The sequence below is a fragment of the Engystomops pustulosus genome, chromosome 4 (genome assembly GCF_040894005.1).
Source record: "Engystomops pustulosus chromosome 4, aEngPut4.maternal, whole genome shotgun sequence".
NCBI lineage: Eukaryota > Metazoa > Chordata > Amphibia > Anura > Leptodactylidae > Engystomops > Engystomops pustulosus.
In genome coordinates, this window is record NC_092414.1 from 22,952,953 (window position 1) to 22,971,973 (window position 19,021).

A 19,021-nucleotide genomic window follows, 5' to 3' on the forward strand; every position below is an offset into this window, starting at 1 on the left:
CAGCCAATCAGCAGCGTTCTTCTTTTCAGCAGGCGGAAGTTACGGCTTTGTAGGCGGAGTGATGTCCGGTGTCATTTCCGGGCAATGGTGTCACTGTGCTGTGTGAAGTAGAGGGTCTGTGCGGGCGGAGAGACGATTGCTCGGATCTGTGGAGCGGCAGGTACTGGGTATAGGAGGTGTATTAGTGGGAATGTACATTATAACATACTATAGCACTTCCCGGCAGTATCTGATCTCTCGTTGCGTCTTTAGTACCGCACTTATGCACAGTGTGTATTGTGTACTATTCATTATAAAAATTATATTAAAAAAATATGAATTATTAAAAAATTATTATTAAAAAAAGCTCCGATTTTCCCCCTATTCTCCTAGTAATATAATGTATGACTTCAAATTATCAGTCCTGTACAGGAACATTATCTGCCGGGTCTGTTCACATTGTGCGGATTGTAATATTTTGCAGCAGCTATCGCACAAATGTGTAGACTTTGTAGTGATTTTTTGCATTGTATGAAAAAGCCCTGAAGGAGGTCATACCTTTCTGCAAATAGGGATCCTTAAAGGGATTGGACCAGGGTTAAATGTTATCGCATATCCTAATTTTATCTGACTGCTAGGATCCCCAGTGATCATGGAAACATGGGTCCCATTCTCACTAATTGATGGAGCGACAGGTGGAGTAAGTGTACAGCTGCTCTCATCATACTATGTTAATCCAGGGACACCAGAGCGCTGTGCTCTGCCATATCAGTCACTCCCATAACTATTGAGTTGGGCTGTAGGACACATTTTTTACCTGCCAATACATCAATTAGTTGGGAACAGGATCCCCATATCCCATGACCACTAGGGCTCCCAACAATCAGAACCTTAATCAAACCCTGTGGATGAGGGACAACAATCCAGCTTTGAACAACCACTTTTAAGAAGGTATTTCTTATTCCTGATGAATTTATTAATTTATTTGGCCTACAAGGGACCCCCTATTGATCCCAGTGGAGGGACCCCCTCATATGCTGTGGATAACTTGCTGTAAATGGAAATACCCCTGCCCTGATACAATATACCTAATGGGTGATGACACCTTTACCTTATCCACAGCATAGAGAATAAGTGACTGATCACCGGAGGTATTGCTGCTGATCATAAGTCCCATGTGGAAATGTAGTGACGCTACACTTGTGTGACCACTGCTCATGATTCTCTGTTTTAGGTTTGACTTGGCAGCCCCCAATCAGCCACATATCCCTTATCCCCTTGGGTGAGTCTAGCCATCTACTTGGCAGCCACAATGTATGGAATTGTAGCATCATGCTGTTTGCTGATTCTGTAATACTCTGCATTATTGCTGCAAAGGGGACAGCGTACAGGTAGACAAATCAAGGTAAACATTGAGCACTGGCACAAGTGTGTTGGCTCCTTTTAAACATTTGGTTGGCATAGATACAGATTGTCAGACTCCCACTCATTTTATATAGATGTCATTGCTACCTATAAATAGTGTATTTGAAAAAAATCCCCTTCTGCTCTTATATACTCAAATATTTTTCCCTTTTTTCCAGACCCTTTCCGTCACTATGGGTGAGCCCCAGCAAGTGAGCGCCTTGCCTCTCCCACCCATGCAGTACATAAGAGAATACACAGATGACAATGTCCGGAAGGGTTTGGTCCCCAAACCTCCGCCACCTGTTAAGGACAGCTATATGATGTTTGGGAACCAGTTCCAATGTGACGACCTGATTATCCGACCCTTAGAGAGTCAGGGGATTGAGCGTCTCCATCCTCAGCAGTTTGACCACAAGAAGGAACTGAGGAAACTCAACATGTCCATCCTGATCAACTTCCTGGACCTCCTGGATGTCTTGATCCGAAGCCCTGGAAGTATAAAGCGGGAGGAGAAGCTGGAAGACCTCAAGCTTCTGTTTGTTCATATGCATCACCTTATAAATGAGTATCGGCCTCACCAAGCCCGCGAGACCCTGCGAGTGATGATGGAAGTGCAGAAGAGACAACGTCTGGAGACAGCAGAGCGGTTTCAGAAGCACTTAGAGAGGGTGGTAGAGATGATCCAGAACTGCTTGGCCTCATTGCCTGATGACCTACCTATGCCTGATGGAGGGGTCACCATTAAGACTGAACCTATGGATATGCAGGAACCCAGTATGGACCAGCAGGACGTTTCTCCAGAGGCTTCAGCCTGTGCTAAAGAGACAGTAGATAAAGATGCAGCCATGTGTGTTATCATCGATGAGATGACATAATGTATATTTATAACATGGGATCGGACTACCTCTGGGGTACGAGGACCCAGTCTATACACTTAGGACTGACCCCATCCATTCACCCTGGACATTTTGATATGTGTCCAAAGCATTTGGCTGTGGGTCATTGTGCTGGGAACTTGTTACGTTTTCTCAGGAATCTATTTTCACATGAATCATTTGCCGGACATTTATCTGAATACTCCTGTATCATGTTACAGCGAATTTATAAGGAATCTGGCAGCAGACGGTAGGGTTAAGGTATCGGGGGTGATGGTCATGCACTAGGAGCTCCACTCTTTTATGGGATTTTCCATTATCATGTTATTGCTGAGCTAATCTTAAAATGGGTCGGCAATATTAGTCAGGATCTGACACCTTTACTTTTTGCAGCTACGGTAAATGGGACTGAGCTGTAGTTGACAGCATGGCCACTGTACTGTGTATGGGGCTGTGCTTGATAAGGAGTGAAGAAGCGGCGGCATATAATCTGGTGTCTGCAAACAACATTGGTGGGGGTCGTTCTTTCCTCATTGTTCTGATATTGAGGATCTATCCTGGGGATCATTCTTAGTCCAGAAAAGTCAGTTAAAGGGGTTTTCCCCCACCAAAAGTTAGGCCCTATCCACGGGAAAGGGCCTAACTTGCTGATCAGTGGGAGTCTCATTGCTAAGACTCCCACAGATGGCGAAAACAAGGGGTCCGTCAAGTGCAGTGCTCGGCAATTTCCGTCAGCTCCATAGAGAGTAATGGAGCGGAACGGTCATGCACGGCCGTCTGCTCCATTAGTCCGATGGACCCCTCGTTTTCACGATCTGTGGGGGGCGTCTCAGCACCGAGACCCCCACTGATCAGCAAGTTAGGCCTATATAACTTTTGTTCATGGGAAAACCCCTTTAAATAGTTTAAGTCACATGAAGGTGCCGCGTCCCAGACCCTTACAGTCATAGCCTAGAGGACAAAACACTATGAATGTCAGTCATTCAGACTTTGTGACCATCACTCGAAGTATCTTAACCCCCTCTTCTGTCCAGTGCAGTCAACAGATTTGAAGGGTCCCTATTGCTGACTTTCTCCCTTTAACTCTTTATGCACCCAGTGGGTGACCTTTTTGATGTTGTTTGTTTTTTTTTCATGTGCATTAGTAAAATTTGCAGTTTAGTAGTTTTTGTATATTTGTTTTAACATTTTCATTGCAAAACTTTTATTATAGGTGTTTGAGTTTACATGTGTAGGTTAGTCAATTCAGGAACTGCCCTGTCACTTTAAGAACCACATTTAGATTTCGTAGTATACAAAGTTAATTTAAAAGCAATTGTATGGCTGCCTCATGCTGTTTCCCAGTTCCCTTCCTTATACCCAGGGTTGTGGAGTCGCAGTGGGTGACCATTATCGAGCAGGTGGAGATAAAATGGACAGACTCCACAAATCTATAATAAATTATGAAAATTTAGAAATTTTCTTTTAACTGTCCCCGATCGAAGGATTGTTTTTTAAACTAGGCATAACCAACACGTTATCATACTGCTCAACTTCAGGGGTCGCACCAGTAACCAGCACCCTAGATGCACAACCACAGTACAGAACAAAATGCCATCCAAAGAAACCAAATACTGCATTCAGATGAACTAAAATTGTAGAGATTAATTAGAGTAGATAATACTGGAGACCCCCAGAGCAGACAAGAACAATAAATTCTCTCCTTTTCTGGCCACATTTTGCATCTGCTCTATGTGCTGTACCGTGCCCCCTGCTGGTTGCATGCACCAGCATCACAACCCAGCGAAGAGCTGCTGAAGGAGCAGTACAGTGCAGCTGACCACTCCTGTGACCACTCTGCTCAGGGTCCTGACCTGGATTCACACTACCAGCAACAGGTAGGTGATTGGGGAGGACTCACTGACTGTCAGTAGGGTGCGGGCTGCATGTGACCTGTCATTGCGGGTTTGGGCCCTTTGCTGCAGAGAAAAAAGGCATATCAGAACTGCTACCGTGATCCGGAAACGCTTGTGAAGTCTGTTTGGCTCACCGACTCCACAGACTTGGCTATGAGTTACAGCTCTATCGGTCTAGTGAATATGTGCTGGGGCCATGACACAGGGCGAAGGTTTGAGATTAATTTATCTGGAGCGGTCAGTGGTCTGGAAAGGTAGTTACTGCCTTGAAATGAATGCTCCTTATGTACCAAATTCGGTGGCTCAACCTAAAATAAAGGACTAACCTGACGGCAGAATCATATAGCCCTAGAGGCTGCGGTCTGGCAGTAACTTTATGTCTTCACTAATAACACATGCATGCTCAGATGACCCTTCTGTCCATGTGTATAGAGAGGAATAGCCCTTGAAAATGGAAGCGTTCAGCTGTCGGCTAACATTTCTCCTAGAGAGAAGCCGTTCATTTAGGTCAGTAATGAATGGAACCATAATTACTAATTGTAGTGAACATCATGTATGTGTGTAATTATTGCCAGTAGTGACCATATGATGTCCTTTAACATCATAAAGACAGAAAGTAGCAGAAATCGTCTTGGTCATTGACAGTGCTTGCAGGAGTGATCCCATAAAATGCGTGTCATAGCCAATATATTCCCAATTACCATACAGCTCATTGGAGGGTGTGACACCAAGTGTATTATAGATTCATTTTCCAAATGCTGCATGTAACTCACGAGGGGTAAAAACAATTTGAAATTTATAAACTAAAATCTCCCTTTTTTTAATAGAATTTGAGAATAATGATTTTGAAAATCCACAGTAACTTGTGTGGTTTTTTATGGGACTGTAAATATAAAAAACCTTAATTATTTGCATCCACCCATAGCCATTTAAGTGTGGATCATCACCTTTTATGGGGCGGGTGACTTCTGTATACTTCAGCATACACTCACCCATACATTGGTGGGCAACATCCTGCAATGACACTGAACACTTGTGTTAACCTTCTAAGTGCCATGGTCCAGCCAAAGGCTCCCAAGCTTGTCATGTTAGATTCCCCATTACATGCTGCCTGAGGCAGGATGTAAAAGATAACTAGCAAAATGACAATATACTCTAAAATTGCTGTATGTTTTATGAACGATCACACCCTCTTGGGAGCCTATGAAGTAGGGACAAGAAATGTACTACTCTAAACATTAAAGGATATGTCTGAGTTTGTTAAAAAAAAATCTATAGGTGGCCTGTGTGGGGGGCGGTCTAAAAAAAAAAAAAAAACTTACCTCCAACCTGGCTCCCGTTCTCCCTCATCGCCATCCCTTGTTTACAGAGGCAGGCACACTTGGGGCTGACAACTTCCTCCCTCCTAGCACTCTCACAAGTCCCCTGTCTCAGTGCCTAATACATTAGTTTCAAAGTGTACCAGGTGCTGGGACAGGTGGGCTTGCCAGGCGGGCAGAAGTTGTTATCACAGAGTGCGCCTCCCTCTGTAAACACTCAGGGGCACGACAATGATGCGGTAGAATGGGAGTAATGGAGGGGGCAAGTGTATACGTCGGCCGTATATACGTCCCCCATACGGCAGTGTGAATGTAGCCTAAGGCTACATTCACACGACCACGCTCCCGCTGCACCGTAGCATGGCGGGCACACGTCGCCACCCGGGAGAGGAGGAGGGGTGAGGGCTGCTCGCCCCTGCTCCTTTCCATAGAGAAACATGGCCCATGGCACCTTATTACAGGGAAAGAAAGGAAATGTCCTATCTTCTCCTCGGGTACGGAACGGTACGGTGCCGTATGGAGCCGTGCGCCCAATTTCGGCCTATGGGGGATGTATATACGCCCCCCAATGGCCATGTGAATGCAGCCTTATATGCAAAATCAGAGAAATTCTCCCTCAGGGGGGTCTTTATGTGGTCATGTCACAGTCATTGTAATAAGCTGCCCATGTTACCACCATCTAAAAGAGACCTAACCTTGTAATAATTAACTGTTTTAATATTTTATTATATTACATCATAACTATTTTTAGGTGACTTTTTACACATTGCAAGTACAATATCTTTGGGCTGTCTAGAATAGAAACTGTTGCCCACAGCAACCAATCAGACCACAGCTTTTATAATCCTGGAGCAGAATATACATTCAAAGCTGGGCTCTGATTGGCCACTAAGGGCAACAGACAATTTTCATTATTTCTTAGTAGATATTGTAGAGTCTGTAGAACACAGTCTACACTGGGCAGAATTATCATTTACATCCTGCAAACCCAGTGTTATTTCTCTAATCTCTGTCAATATATATTTATATAATAAAACTGAAAGAAAAGTCTGTGATATATGAATATAGAACATTTAGCCAAGTGTCTCTTTTGGAAGGAACAAACCTCATCAATGGACAAAATATAAGTAAAATGCAATTTTATGCTGAAAAAAAAAATGTATGAAAAGATTTCGCTGCGAGCAGGGTTCGAACCTGCGCGGGGAGACCCCATTGGATTTCAAGTCCAACGCCTTAACCACTCGGCCATCACAGCGCCATGTAAACCGGTGCGGAGATCTGATACAGCCGGCTGAGGAGAGTACTCCTGTGTCTGCTCTCTAGTAGGAGGAAATGTGAGGTCCCAGGGAGTGTTGTTATCTCTTAATCTTTTCTTTAATACACAGAAAATTATTTTAACAGCAATTCCTGTCACTGCTTTCGCTCAGCTCATCGACGCTCAAGCATTCAGCACCACAGCCCTCTGCTGGTCATACACGTGTACTGCTTTGGGGCGTGTTAGCTCTGGAGCCGGAACTTTACTTTGCATATAATTGTTCAAAATCCCCTAAACAGAATGATTTTAGATTGAATATTTGTTAAAATTAATCTGGCCGGAGTCTGAAACCAAAATCGTCATAACCTCAGTTAATCTAACTGCAGAACCAGGTGTGAACACCAGATGGCGCTGTTGACCGTAGAATTCAATCAGCTGCGCCGTAGAACAGACAGACATGACTAATCGAACTGGTCTGACCATGAAAATGTAAAAAAATAATGTGCTAAAAGCATAATGCATAAAAAATTAAGTGGAAAGACAGCCTTACTATTGTAAATTTAACTATGCAAAGTCAGTAGTTATTTTGGGATAAAAGTAAAAATCACTGTATAGAAAGTCATCATGAGGAGAAGGCATATTATATAAATGTATTAGGGGCACTCTGTATAAAGTCATCATGGGGGGAGGTACTGTATATAAATTCATTATGAAAGTGCTGTATGTAAGTTAGTGATGGGGGAAGTTCTAGTATGTGTTATTTAGGGGTAACGTAATGTGGCTCAGATTTACTAAAGCCAGTTTTAAGTTGGACTTTGCACGCACCGTTATGTGTGGTATATATTATTTAGTAAGAAAAAAAGAAAAAAGTAGTGTTTTCAGCTCACCGTTCGTTGTTTGTTCAATGTGCTGGCTGCTGCTCCAGGACCAGGAGAGTTTTGAGGCAGAAAAAGACTTGCATGCCGCACCAGAGTAGTAGATAAAACGAATTATTTTATTCCATAAAGTTTAAAAAACATCAGTGGATAATAGTAAAAAATAGCGAGGTGACCTGATGGCGTAGAGTGGAAAAAAGACTGACAAAATCGCCTACGCGTTTCGGGCGTAACAGCCGCCCTTACTCATGGCTGGTTTTTGAACAAATGTGGTGTGAATATATGGTCTCATACGTCTACCCCGTCAGTGAGCTGATGATATGCACCTGGCGGGGGAGGCGGACTTCCGACCTTAAAACATACAATAAAACCTCTATCAAACACTAAATAGATACAAATACCAACAAATTATGCTTCAAATGCGCGATACATATGTATGTATTTACCTAGAGGAAGAAAGATTACTCACATGGATATCATGGCAGTCGGGAAACATTACCGGAAATACGTCACTAGTTGTGTGATCGCCCGGACCGGAAGTGTCGCTCCGCTGTTTCCTTGACAACGGGACAACACAACCGCACGGGTCATTTAAAACACAAAAGACGGCAACCATAATATGGTAAGATTATTAGTGTTGTATGTTTACTAGTGTAAACTTTTGTCAAACGTCTGTACGTTGTGTGTTAGCATTATAAACCCTGTACAAGTTATAGATGGTATTAATATGTACTATATATTAGATAATATCATGAGATATGTACAGCATTCTGATTAGAGTGATACCCCGTAACAATGTTGTAACAATGTTGTAGAATCCATGTTTGAATCAGTAGTGAAACATGAACTCTTTTCTGAAGTTCATGCCTTGCGGGAATCTGGTGTTAAGGGCAAAGATCCAGTATGCCTCCCTGTCTAATAACATTTTATGTCTGTCACCACCCCGTTGGGACAGGCATACTTGTTCAATAGCGAAAGTTTCTAATGAAGACACTTTCCCTTGATGGCATTCAATAAAATGCCGTGCCGCTCCAGAAAGGGATCTTTTCTTGTCTATTTGTTGTAATGCATTAAGTTTGTTCCAGTTGCATATATCCCTGACGTGTTCTAAAAACCTTTGTTTAAATTTTCTGACTGTGCTACCCACATATAGCTGGGTGCACAAGGTACATCTGATGACATATACCACGTAATTTGAATTGCAATTCAAATACCCCTGTATGTCGTGTAATTGTGTATTCGTAGTATCCGAAAAAGTTTTAACGGGTGTGGCATAAGAACAGGTTTTGCATGGGTAGGAGCCACATTTAAAAAAGCCCTTGTGGTGTAGCCATGTTCGTTTATACTTCTTTTTCATGCCAAAGTAACTGGGGGATATTCTGTTACCTATTGTGGGTGATTTTCTGGGAATAACCCTAACACCATTAGCTAATAGGCGTGATAATTTCTCGTCACTTTGTAAAATAGGTAAATATTTGATAAAAATATTTTTAATATCAGAAAATTGGTTGGAATATTGTAACGTTAGGCATGGAGTATTCATTTTGTTTTTTGGTGGACCTCGGTTTCTCTTACATTTAAGCATGTCTGTTCGACTTTTTACACTAATTGCAGTTTCAGCCCTATTTAGCATCCACTCAGGATATTTGCGCTCTTTGAGTCTACTTTTGATTTCTGAGACTTCCCGCATGTAGTCCGTTGTGTGGCTACAGTTCCTGCGTGCCCTATTCATCTCCCCAATAGGGATAGCCTTGATGACATGTATAGGGTGCGCGCTATGTGCGTGCAAGATGGTGTTTCCAGCTGTTTTTTTACGGTGCGTACGTGAAGATATCATTCCAGATTCTTCCACTTGAAGTTTTAAATCGAGAAATTCTATGTATGTTTTGTTTACAGAAAAGGTGAATTTTAAGTTGTATTGGTTGTCATTAATAAAGTCCATAAACACTGGCACGGCAGACACATCACCGACCCACACCATTAGTAGGTCGTCGATGTATCTGCCGTACCAGTGCAAGGCATCACAGAACGGGTTATTGTTTGAAAAGATGAATTCTTGTTCCCACATTGCCATCACCAGGTTAGCAAGTGAGGGGGAGAACTTAGCCCCCATCGAGACCCCCTGGGTCTGTAAATAAAAAACATCATTGAAGGTAAAAAAGTTGTGTGTCATCAAATACCATGCCACTTGTTTGAGGAACAGTTGTAAGTCGTCCCCATATCCACTGTATTTCGTAATGTGGAAACCCAACGCCCGCATTGCAACATGGTGAGGTATGGACGTATAAAGGGAAACTACGTCGCACCCGACCCAAGAGAAATCCTGTTGCCATGAGATCCTTTGAAGTCCCCTTAATACGTCGCCTGTATCCTGTAAATAGCCTGGTGTCCTCTTAACTAGAGGTTGCAGGAATATATCCAACCATTGGCATAGGCGCTCATTAAGGGAACCTATCCCCGAAATTATGGGCCTCATGGGTGGGGGATTAGTTCCCTTATGTATCTTAGGTAAGGCGTGCATAATCGGAGTGACGGGATTTTTGTTTTTAAGATATTCTGCCTGTTGACTGGTTAATATCTTTAATGCCACACCATCATCTACAATATTAAATAATTCCCGGGAAAAAATTTTTGTGGGATCTGCCGGCAGCATGCGATAAGCTTGCTCATCTTTCAATAAACTCTCGACCTGTGTTTTATAAAGGTCGCGGTCCATCACAACAACCGTGCCCCCCTTATCGGCCATTTTAATGACCTTATTTTCGTCCTCACTTAGGGACCTTAGTGCCATACGTTGTTTAAAACTTAGGTTAGAGGGGGCACGGGGGTTGTTTGCATGGAGCTCTTTTAACTCTCGTTCCAGAACCTCCTGGAATCTATCCATAGCCTCCACCCTTGCCTGTATAGGGTAAAAATCAGGATTAGGGACATCAAATATGCATGAATTAGCAGTAATATGAGTCTTATCATCGATATGATTATTAATGTCCATTAAAGTGATGATTGTACGTTGGTCTGCAAAATTCAAGTCAGAAAAAATATTGTCATGAGATGAATACTCGTTCTCATTCATCGAAGTTCCAATGTCACGGTCGTCCGCAGGGGCTGTATCAGAAGAAAAATGTTTTTTGACCGTAAGACCCCTGATGAATTTATTTATGTCCTTCAACGTCCCAAAAAGATCAAAGTTCGTTGCTATCGAGAAATTGAGTCCTAAAGCCAATACCTGAGTTTGATCAGGCGTTAACGGAGAGTCGGAGAGGTTTAGGACATCCAAGGTTGTCAACGGATTCATTGTTTCTGGCGTTGACTCCTCAGATTCCTGTCCTGGGTTTGGGAGTTTCTTCCGGTGTTTCCTACCTCCCCTCCTCGTTCGTTTTTTGACGTTTGTTGTTTGTTATTTTTTGTTGTTTTTTGTAGTATGATGGTTGTGTATTTCTCTGTGTTTGTGAGGACTCTAGATCCGATGCGTCCGTATCGGCATTCAAGGTCTCCACCTCCGATGAACTGAAGTTGACTCTTGGATTGTCCTGATACCGCCTTCTATGGAAGCGTTTCTTAAGGATTGACCGGGGGGTAGATCGTTGTTGCTCCCATCTTCCCCATTCGTACACTTGTGCATGTGTGTAATCATATGTATCTCGTCTAAATTTATTTCGTTTTTTCTCCATGATTTCTTGCTCCATTTTGTCGATATTGGCTTGCATTCCATTAATTAAGACTTCCATGTTTGATTCATCCGTGGTTTCCGATATGTCTTTTTTGGTTTTATCAATGTCCAGTTTTATTTCTTGTAACTTCTCATCCTCGTATGATATTATAAGTTTCATCAATTCACTAGAACATTTGGATAACGTATGGTTCCATTCCTCAATAAATTTGTCAGAATAAATATATGTCGGTATTTTTTTCAGCCTTAGTCCTCTTGGGATCATATTTTTATTTAAATAATTGTCCAGAGTAGTTCGATCCCACCAAATCCTACATTCTTGTGCCAGGAGATCTTCCAAATCCTTTATTTTGTTCTTGGTATCCAGCGGTGTTATGTTGGAAATTTGGCCGTCCCCAAAAACCGCGGCCGCTCTTGTGAGTCTGGCCTCATTTACATTGGACGTTTCCGTGGCCATAGTTAGAAGACGGTAGGGAGGACTAGATTAATCACACTCACGCCAATCGGGATAACACAATTGTTATATGTGAACGCTCGCAATATGGGGGGGTAACATTTGCCCAACGGGAGCACAGAAAACTGAAAGTCCAACACTTAGTAAGAAAAAAAGAAAAAAGTAGTGTTTTCAGCTCACCGTTCGTTGTTTGTTCAATGTGCTGGCTGCTGCTCCAGGACCAGGAGAGTTTTGAGGCAGAAAAAGACTTGCATGCCGCACCAGAGTAGTAGATAAAACGAATGATTTTATTCCATAAAGTTTAAAAAACATCAGTGGATAATAGTAAAAAATAGCGAGGTGACCTGATGGCGTAGAGTGGAAAAAAGACTGACAAAATCGCCTACGCGTTTCGGGCGTAACAGCCGCCCTTACTCATGGCTGGTTTTTGAACAAATGTGGTGTGAATATATGGTCTCATACGTCTACCCCGTCAGTGAGCTGATGATATGCACCTGGCGGGGGAGGCGGACTTCCGACCTTAAAACATACAATAAAACCTCTATCAAACACTAAATAGATACAAATACCAACAAATTATGCTTCAAATGCGCGATACATATGTATGTATTTACCTAGAGGAAGAAAGATTACTCACATGGATATCATGGCATTCGGGAAACATTACCGGAAATACGTCACTAGTTGTGTGATCGCCCGGACCGGAAGTGTCGCTCCGCTGTTATTTAGGATCACAGTGTGGCACATATTTATTATCCAAGAGACAACTGTAAGTGACTGTGGTATTTTTAGGGGTGCTACAAAAACCAAAGATACCAAATTCTGCAGCAAAAAATCACAGCCCTGAACAGTCATTACACTTCAAAAGCTGCTGTTACGAGAGGCTCCAGTATCGTATGGCTCTGGTACAGCAATATTATTGGTTGTGAGAGATATCATATTTCTCTCCAGGCACCATTTTGTCCAATCAGAGGCCATCTTGTCTTAGCTGGGGTCCATGTTGTCCACTGTCCAGCCATTTCATGATTCAAACATCATTTTGTGTAAACTGTTTAGAAAATACTTTATCCTCACTATTGTTTACCTTGTCTTTTTCTACAGCTTCTCTGATTGAAGACCATGTTGTGACGTATACAGAGCTAACACAAGGACATTTAGTATAAACATTCTGTTTCCCTCTAGTCTAGTATTTTTCCAGTAAAAACTATACATTACGTTAATTTGCGAAAATGGCCTAAAGGTGAGGTTCTGGTATATTCAAGCTAACCTATAGCGTTTCAGTATTTTATCACCTTTTCACACCCTCTGCAAGATTTTTTCTGTTCTGATATACACGACTGCCTTTTTGAAATAAACACAGTGATTTGAGTACAGCTTATGACCAAGTGTCTGTGTCTATTCTGTGCTGGGAACAAAGATCTATAAATTTGGCAATCACCTTACAATTGTAGAAGGGCTGTTTGAGCCTTTAACATTGTCATTGACTGGTTCGGGAGTTAATAAAAATGGGCATTTGACCATCATGGTGAGCTCCATGGTGAGTCCAGACCGCCAGTGACCAGAATTTGACAAAGAGTGCACTTAAAGGTAAGACTTATTTTTTATTGTCTACAGGACCAGATTATGGTTGGTGTGGACCCCTGGGTTCAAAATCTGGTGGAGGCCAACATTAAATGTACCTCCCCAACAATAATTGTATACAGCCCCCCCTCAAGCAATCACTGTATATAGCCCCAAGCAATAAATATATAGAGCCTCACAGCAATCACTATATAAAGCCCCCAGCAATCGCTATATACAGCCCCTATTAATAACTATATACAGCCCCCCAGCAATCACTGTATACAGCCCCCCAAGCAATCACTGTATACAGCCCCCAGCAATCACTGTATACAGGCCCCCAGTAATCACTGTGTTCAGCTCCCCCAGTAATCAGTATATACTGCCCCCCAGCAATCACTATATACAGTCCCAAGCAATCACTGTATACAACCCCCAAGCAATCACTGTATACAGTCCCCAGCTTTCCCCGTATACCACCCCCCAGAAATCACTATATACAGCCCCCAACGAATCAATGTATACAGCCCCCAACGAATCATTGTATACAGCCCATAAGAAATCACTGTATAAAGCCCCCCCAGCAATAAATATATACAGCCCCCGCAACAATCACTGTATGCACCCCTCCAGCAATCACTATATACAGCTTCCCCAGCAATCTCGTATACAGCCCCCCAGCAATCTATATATCTGTGATGTCTATATATGCTATGTCTACACAATGTATGATGTGTATATATACTGCATTATGCTCTATATATGTACTGTGTATACCATGCAACTGTAACTCACATTTGTGAGCATATAAATATGTATATTTTTTAAGGGATAAGAAGCCTCTCTTAGTTACGCCACTGATCTGCACCCTTTACATGTTATACCTGTATATACACACATTACACCTATATATACACCCTTTCAATGTTATACCTGTATATACACACATTATACCTATATCTACACCCTTTACATGTTATATCTGTATATACATCACATATTACAGCTATATAGACACCTATTACATGTTATACCTCTATATACACATATACACTCACCGGCCACTTTATTAGGTACACCATGGTAGTAACGGGTTGGACCCCCTTTTGCCTTCAGAACTGCCTCAATTCTTCGTGGCATAGATTCAACAAGGTGCTGGAAGCATTCCTCAGGGATTTTGGTCCATATTGACATGATGGCATCACACAGTTGCCGCAGAATTGTCGGCTGCACATCCATGATGCGAATTTTCCCGTTCCACCACATCCCAAAGATGCTCTATTGGATTGAGATCTGGTGACTGTGGAGGCCATTTGAGTCCAGTGAACTCATTGTCATGTTCAAGAAACCAGTCTGAGATGATTCCAGCTTTATGACATGGCGCATTATCCTGCTGAAAGTAGCCATCAGATGTTACAGGGTACATTGTGCTCATAAAGGGATGGACATGGTCAGAACCAATACTCAGGTAGGCTGTGGCGTTGCAACGATGCTCAATTGGTACCAAGGGACCCAAAGAGTGCCAAGAAAATATTCCCCACACCATGACACCACCACCACCAGCCTGAACCGTTGATACAAGGCAGGATGGATCCATGCTTTCATGTTGTTGACGCCAAATTCTGACCCTACCATCCGAATGTCACAGCAGAAATCGAGACTCATCAGACCAGGCAACGTTTTTCCAATCTTCTACTGTCCAATTTCGATGAGCTTGTGCAAATTGTAGCCTCAGTTTCCTGTTCTTAGCTGAAAGGAGTGGCACCCGGTGTGGTCTTCTGCTGCTGTAGCCCATCTGCCTCAAAGTTTGACGTACTATGCGTTCAGAGATGCTCTTCTGCCTACCTTGGTTGTAACGGGTGGCGATTTGAGTCAATGTTGCCTTTCTATCAGCTCGAACCAGTCTGCCCATTCTCCTCTGACCTCTGGCATCAACAAGGCATTTCCGCCCACAGAACTGCCGCTCAATGGATGTTTTTTCTTTTTCGGACCATTCTCTGTAAACCCTAGAGATGGTTGTGCCTGAAAATCCCAGTAGATCAGCAGTTTCTGAAATACTCAGACCAGCCCTTCTGGCACCAACAACCATGCCACGTTCAAAGGCCTCAAATCACCTTTCTTCCCCATACTGATGCTCGGTTTGAACTGCAGGAGATTGTCTTGACCATGTCTACATGCCTAAATGCACTGAGTTGCCTCCATGTGTTTGGCTAATTAGAAATTAAGTGTTAACGAGCAGTTGGACAGGTGTACCTAATAAAGTGGCCGGTGAATGTATAACACCTATATATACACCTATTATAAGTTATATCTTTATATACACAAATTACACCTCCAGTATATATACACCTATTACATGCTATACCTCTATACACACACATTACACCTAAATATTGTCAGACTCCAGCAGCAGTGGACCCACTGGACCACCACGGACGATGACGTAAGCCGACACCTGGGACCGGTGTCTAAGTGGCTCTTTGCCAGAGCCCTTTGCAAAGCGGGTTGGATTTGCTATGGCGTGGTACCACCGGGTCGTTCAACAGGTGCGACTTTGTCCGCGGTGGCAGCCAAGGCGAGGTACAGAAACGGAAGGCAGGTTCGTGGTTGGGGACAGGCAGGAGGTCAAGACAGGCGGCAAAGGTTCAGGGTCAGAGGCATAGCAGAAGGTCAGGGCTGACAGCAGAGGAACATAAACGGGAACAGGTATGGGGTCACAACGGGAAGTCAATACACGAGCACAGGGCAACAATACAAGGTTTCTCCAAGGCACATAGCACAAAGATCCGGCAGGGTGTGCAGGGAGCGGCAGGCTTCCTTGAAGCCTGCACCCACATTGGATTTAATCTGGTTATCCACAGTGCTGCTCCTTCTACCTATTTATCTGTTATATCTCCATATACACACACATTACACCTATAAATACACCTATTACATGCTATACCTATTTACACACACACATTGCACCTATATACACACACATTACACCTATTACATGTAAATCCTCTGTATACACACACATGACATTTGTACACACACACACATATATATATATATATATATATATATATATATATATATATACACACATTACTAAACACATATACACAGGTAAGACACATACACATTACACTTACCTGAAATTCAGTGTGAGGCCCAGGGCAGGCAGTATTTTGAATTTACACCTGGACCAATAAGTATCCCATTGTACATCCACTCCTGCCTCTGAAGCAGTCACTTTGTTACACCACTAGACATGCACACACAGCTAATCACACTTTACAAGGCTATGAGTTCGCACAGGGACCAAAATGAAAGTAAAGGCTTTAATTACAAAAGGTGTTCAGTGCTTCTAAAAATATATTAAGAATTACAAAATAAAATGACACACAACACGGCAAAACAGTTAATAAAACATTAAAGTAACAAGGGAGAAAAATAACCAAAACTTACAAATGATAGTAAATCCTGATTCCCTGTAGGGGGGAGAAATATGGAACACCCCAGCTTGACCAGCAGGCACATAGAGTGAACCCTGTATTCCACTATATCATAGTGTTTTATATGTTCTCTGTTTGGTTCAGGTTTCAGAACCTCCCATTGATTAATTAGTCCACAGAGTCATTCAGGATTGGAGAAAGTGTTACTGAGGGGGAGAGTCTGGGAATACAAGAGATTCTAATTGTCATATAATTCAACAATTCTATACACTGAATATAAGTCCTTCCATGAAGTTAGTAGTAGGCAACGGAGCAGATGGGGAGGATGTGCCAACCACCTTCTCTTGTGACCTCCCCTCAGTGGGACAAACGCCCACACTGTAAACCACCATTGGTTGGGGCCCCCAGTGGAAGCAAAGTGGTGGAGGCCCAAGGGTGCATGCCCCGGGAGCCCCTCGCATGATCCGGCCCTGATTATCTACCTGTCACTAATGTTTCACTGGCAGGATGGGCTGGGTAAGGTCATTTCCTTGTGTGATATTATGTACTTTGCCTTTAAATATCCATATATCACAATGCGCTCACTATAATTGTGGCAAAGTCACAGTCAGACAGTCTGTGATGTTAGCTGAAGCTGTGAGGTGGGAAGGAGTGACCCTTAGATGTCCGCAGTGTCAGAGTGGGAGGTATTCTTTTTTTTTTTTTTATTTATACCAACTTACAAAAACTTACATCTAACATGACTTTCAAATATACAACAATACATTTACATATAACAGGTACACTCACTCGTGGTATAGAACCGGCAGCGTATCATGTCTAATCCTGAAGTTTCTTTAAGGGAACCTACCACCCCGATTCTACCTATAAAGGTAGAAGGGGTGGTAGGTGGATGGATGGGACGTGAGGATAGCCCTTTTTTGGGCTAATCCTCACGTCCCGGGTGTCTTTTACAAAACTTTATTACATGTATATGCAAATTTTTTTATGCGGCTACTGGGGCGTGGAGTAGCCGGACATGAGGCTACTAGTCGCGGCTACTCCACGCTGTACCTTTTTCTTGACATCCTTTCCAGCACAAGTGAGAGTTTCCTTCTGCATTATGCGCTAGTCTGTCCGGACATAGATACCATCTTGTCTGAACTTTTTTCAATTGTTCTAGCTGATTAATGCAAGCTGAGGCTCTTACCAACCTCAATACTTGATTGATACCATTGTGCTAAAGTTATTTCTGTCCTTAGATCTTGTTCCCATTTTTCCATATATCCCAGTTTTTCTCCATCTATTTCCCCTTGTAGCAGATTGTACGCAAGTGACAGGTTTTTCCTCTTCCCGTTTTGCGTGTTGAATATGACTAGTTCACTCTGTCCCCTCCTCCTATGTGTCTCTATCATGCCCCTTAATACATTCTTTATTTGTAAATATTGAAAAAAAGAGTGGGAGGTATTCTTTTGTGATAGTCATATTGTCTTTGATACTGTTTGTCATTGGGGTTGACCACAGAAGTGAGTCTCAGAGATCTGCGGAGACCTGCCCTGACCAGGTGTGCCTTCCACTCCCTTGGGAGTCTGAGTGGTCTCGTAGGACTGTAAAGTTTGAAGGACAGCGATTTTGAGAGTCAGTCCGAAGGCAGTGAATTGGTGTAAAGTCAGTCTGAGGGCAGTGACTCAGTGTAGAGTACTGTGAAAGTCAGAGGTGTCTAGTTTCTTTGGGGTCAGTAAATCGAGTTGTCGGCATCCGTTGTGAAACCCTCTTGAGTCTGTGGGTACAGGTTTCTTTGAGAGCATTGTAGTAGACATTTGTGATCGGTAGTAAACCGAGTAAGGCAAATGAAGGGCAAGGCGGACTAAGAAAAGCAACTTATTTTGTGTCTCACATGAAGGGAAAGATGCACAGACAGAAGGTTGGCTTTATGTAAGTAGACAGTTGTTTGTTGAGGGTGAGAGTTATGTAGGACTGAAGGAAAACGGCAAAGTTTCTGATGTAGAGAGAATTTGAGATTCTCCCCCCTGAAACAAAGAACAAAAGATGGTGTCTAGGATCCAGACCAGCGCCCTCTTAGACTCCACACCCTTGACCAATATCAGCAGAGGGGTCAATTCAGGGAGTCGGACTTGTTATAATTGTGGTTCCCCCAGATTCTCCCCACACCATGTCACTAGTCATACCCCTGTATCTGGTGAATAGAGAAGATTACACCCCCTACAATCCTTCAGCGGTGGCCATCTTAGTTTGCTTCTGCCATAAGGCGAGTTGAGAATCTCGCATCAGGTGGCGCACCTCCCGCAGGCT

General features: G+C 42.9%; 1 protein-coding gene and 1 non-coding gene across 2 annotated transcripts; one reads left to right on the plus strand and one right to left on the minus strand.

Annotated features, from left to right (window-relative positions):
• On the plus strand, positions 1 to 3,427 carry MED7 (mediator complex subunit 7). The gene is made up of 2 exons (XM_072145500.1): positions 1 to 160; positions 1,563 to 3,427. The coding sequence occupies exon 2, from the start codon at positions 1,578 to 1,580 to the stop codon at positions 2,259 to 2,261; it is 684 nt and encodes a 227-aa protein (XP_072001601.1). The 5' UTR covers positions 1 to 160; positions 1,563 to 1,577; the 3' UTR covers positions 2,262 to 3,427.
• A 3,221-nt stretch (positions 3,428 to 6,648) lies between these two features.
• TRNAS-UGA (transfer RNA serine (anticodon UGA)) lies at positions 6,649 to 6,730 on the minus strand. The gene has a single exon. It is a non-coding gene; the product is annotated as a tRNA-Ser (tRNA).
• Between the last annotated feature and the right edge of the window lie 12,291 nt (positions 6,731 to 19,021).

Bases quoted from the DNA above. Each gene is read 5' to 3' on its own strand.
- MED7 (XM_072145500.1), top strand. From the start codon at position 1,578: ATGGGTGAGCCCCAGCAAGTGAGCGCCTTGCCTCTCCCACCCATGCAG.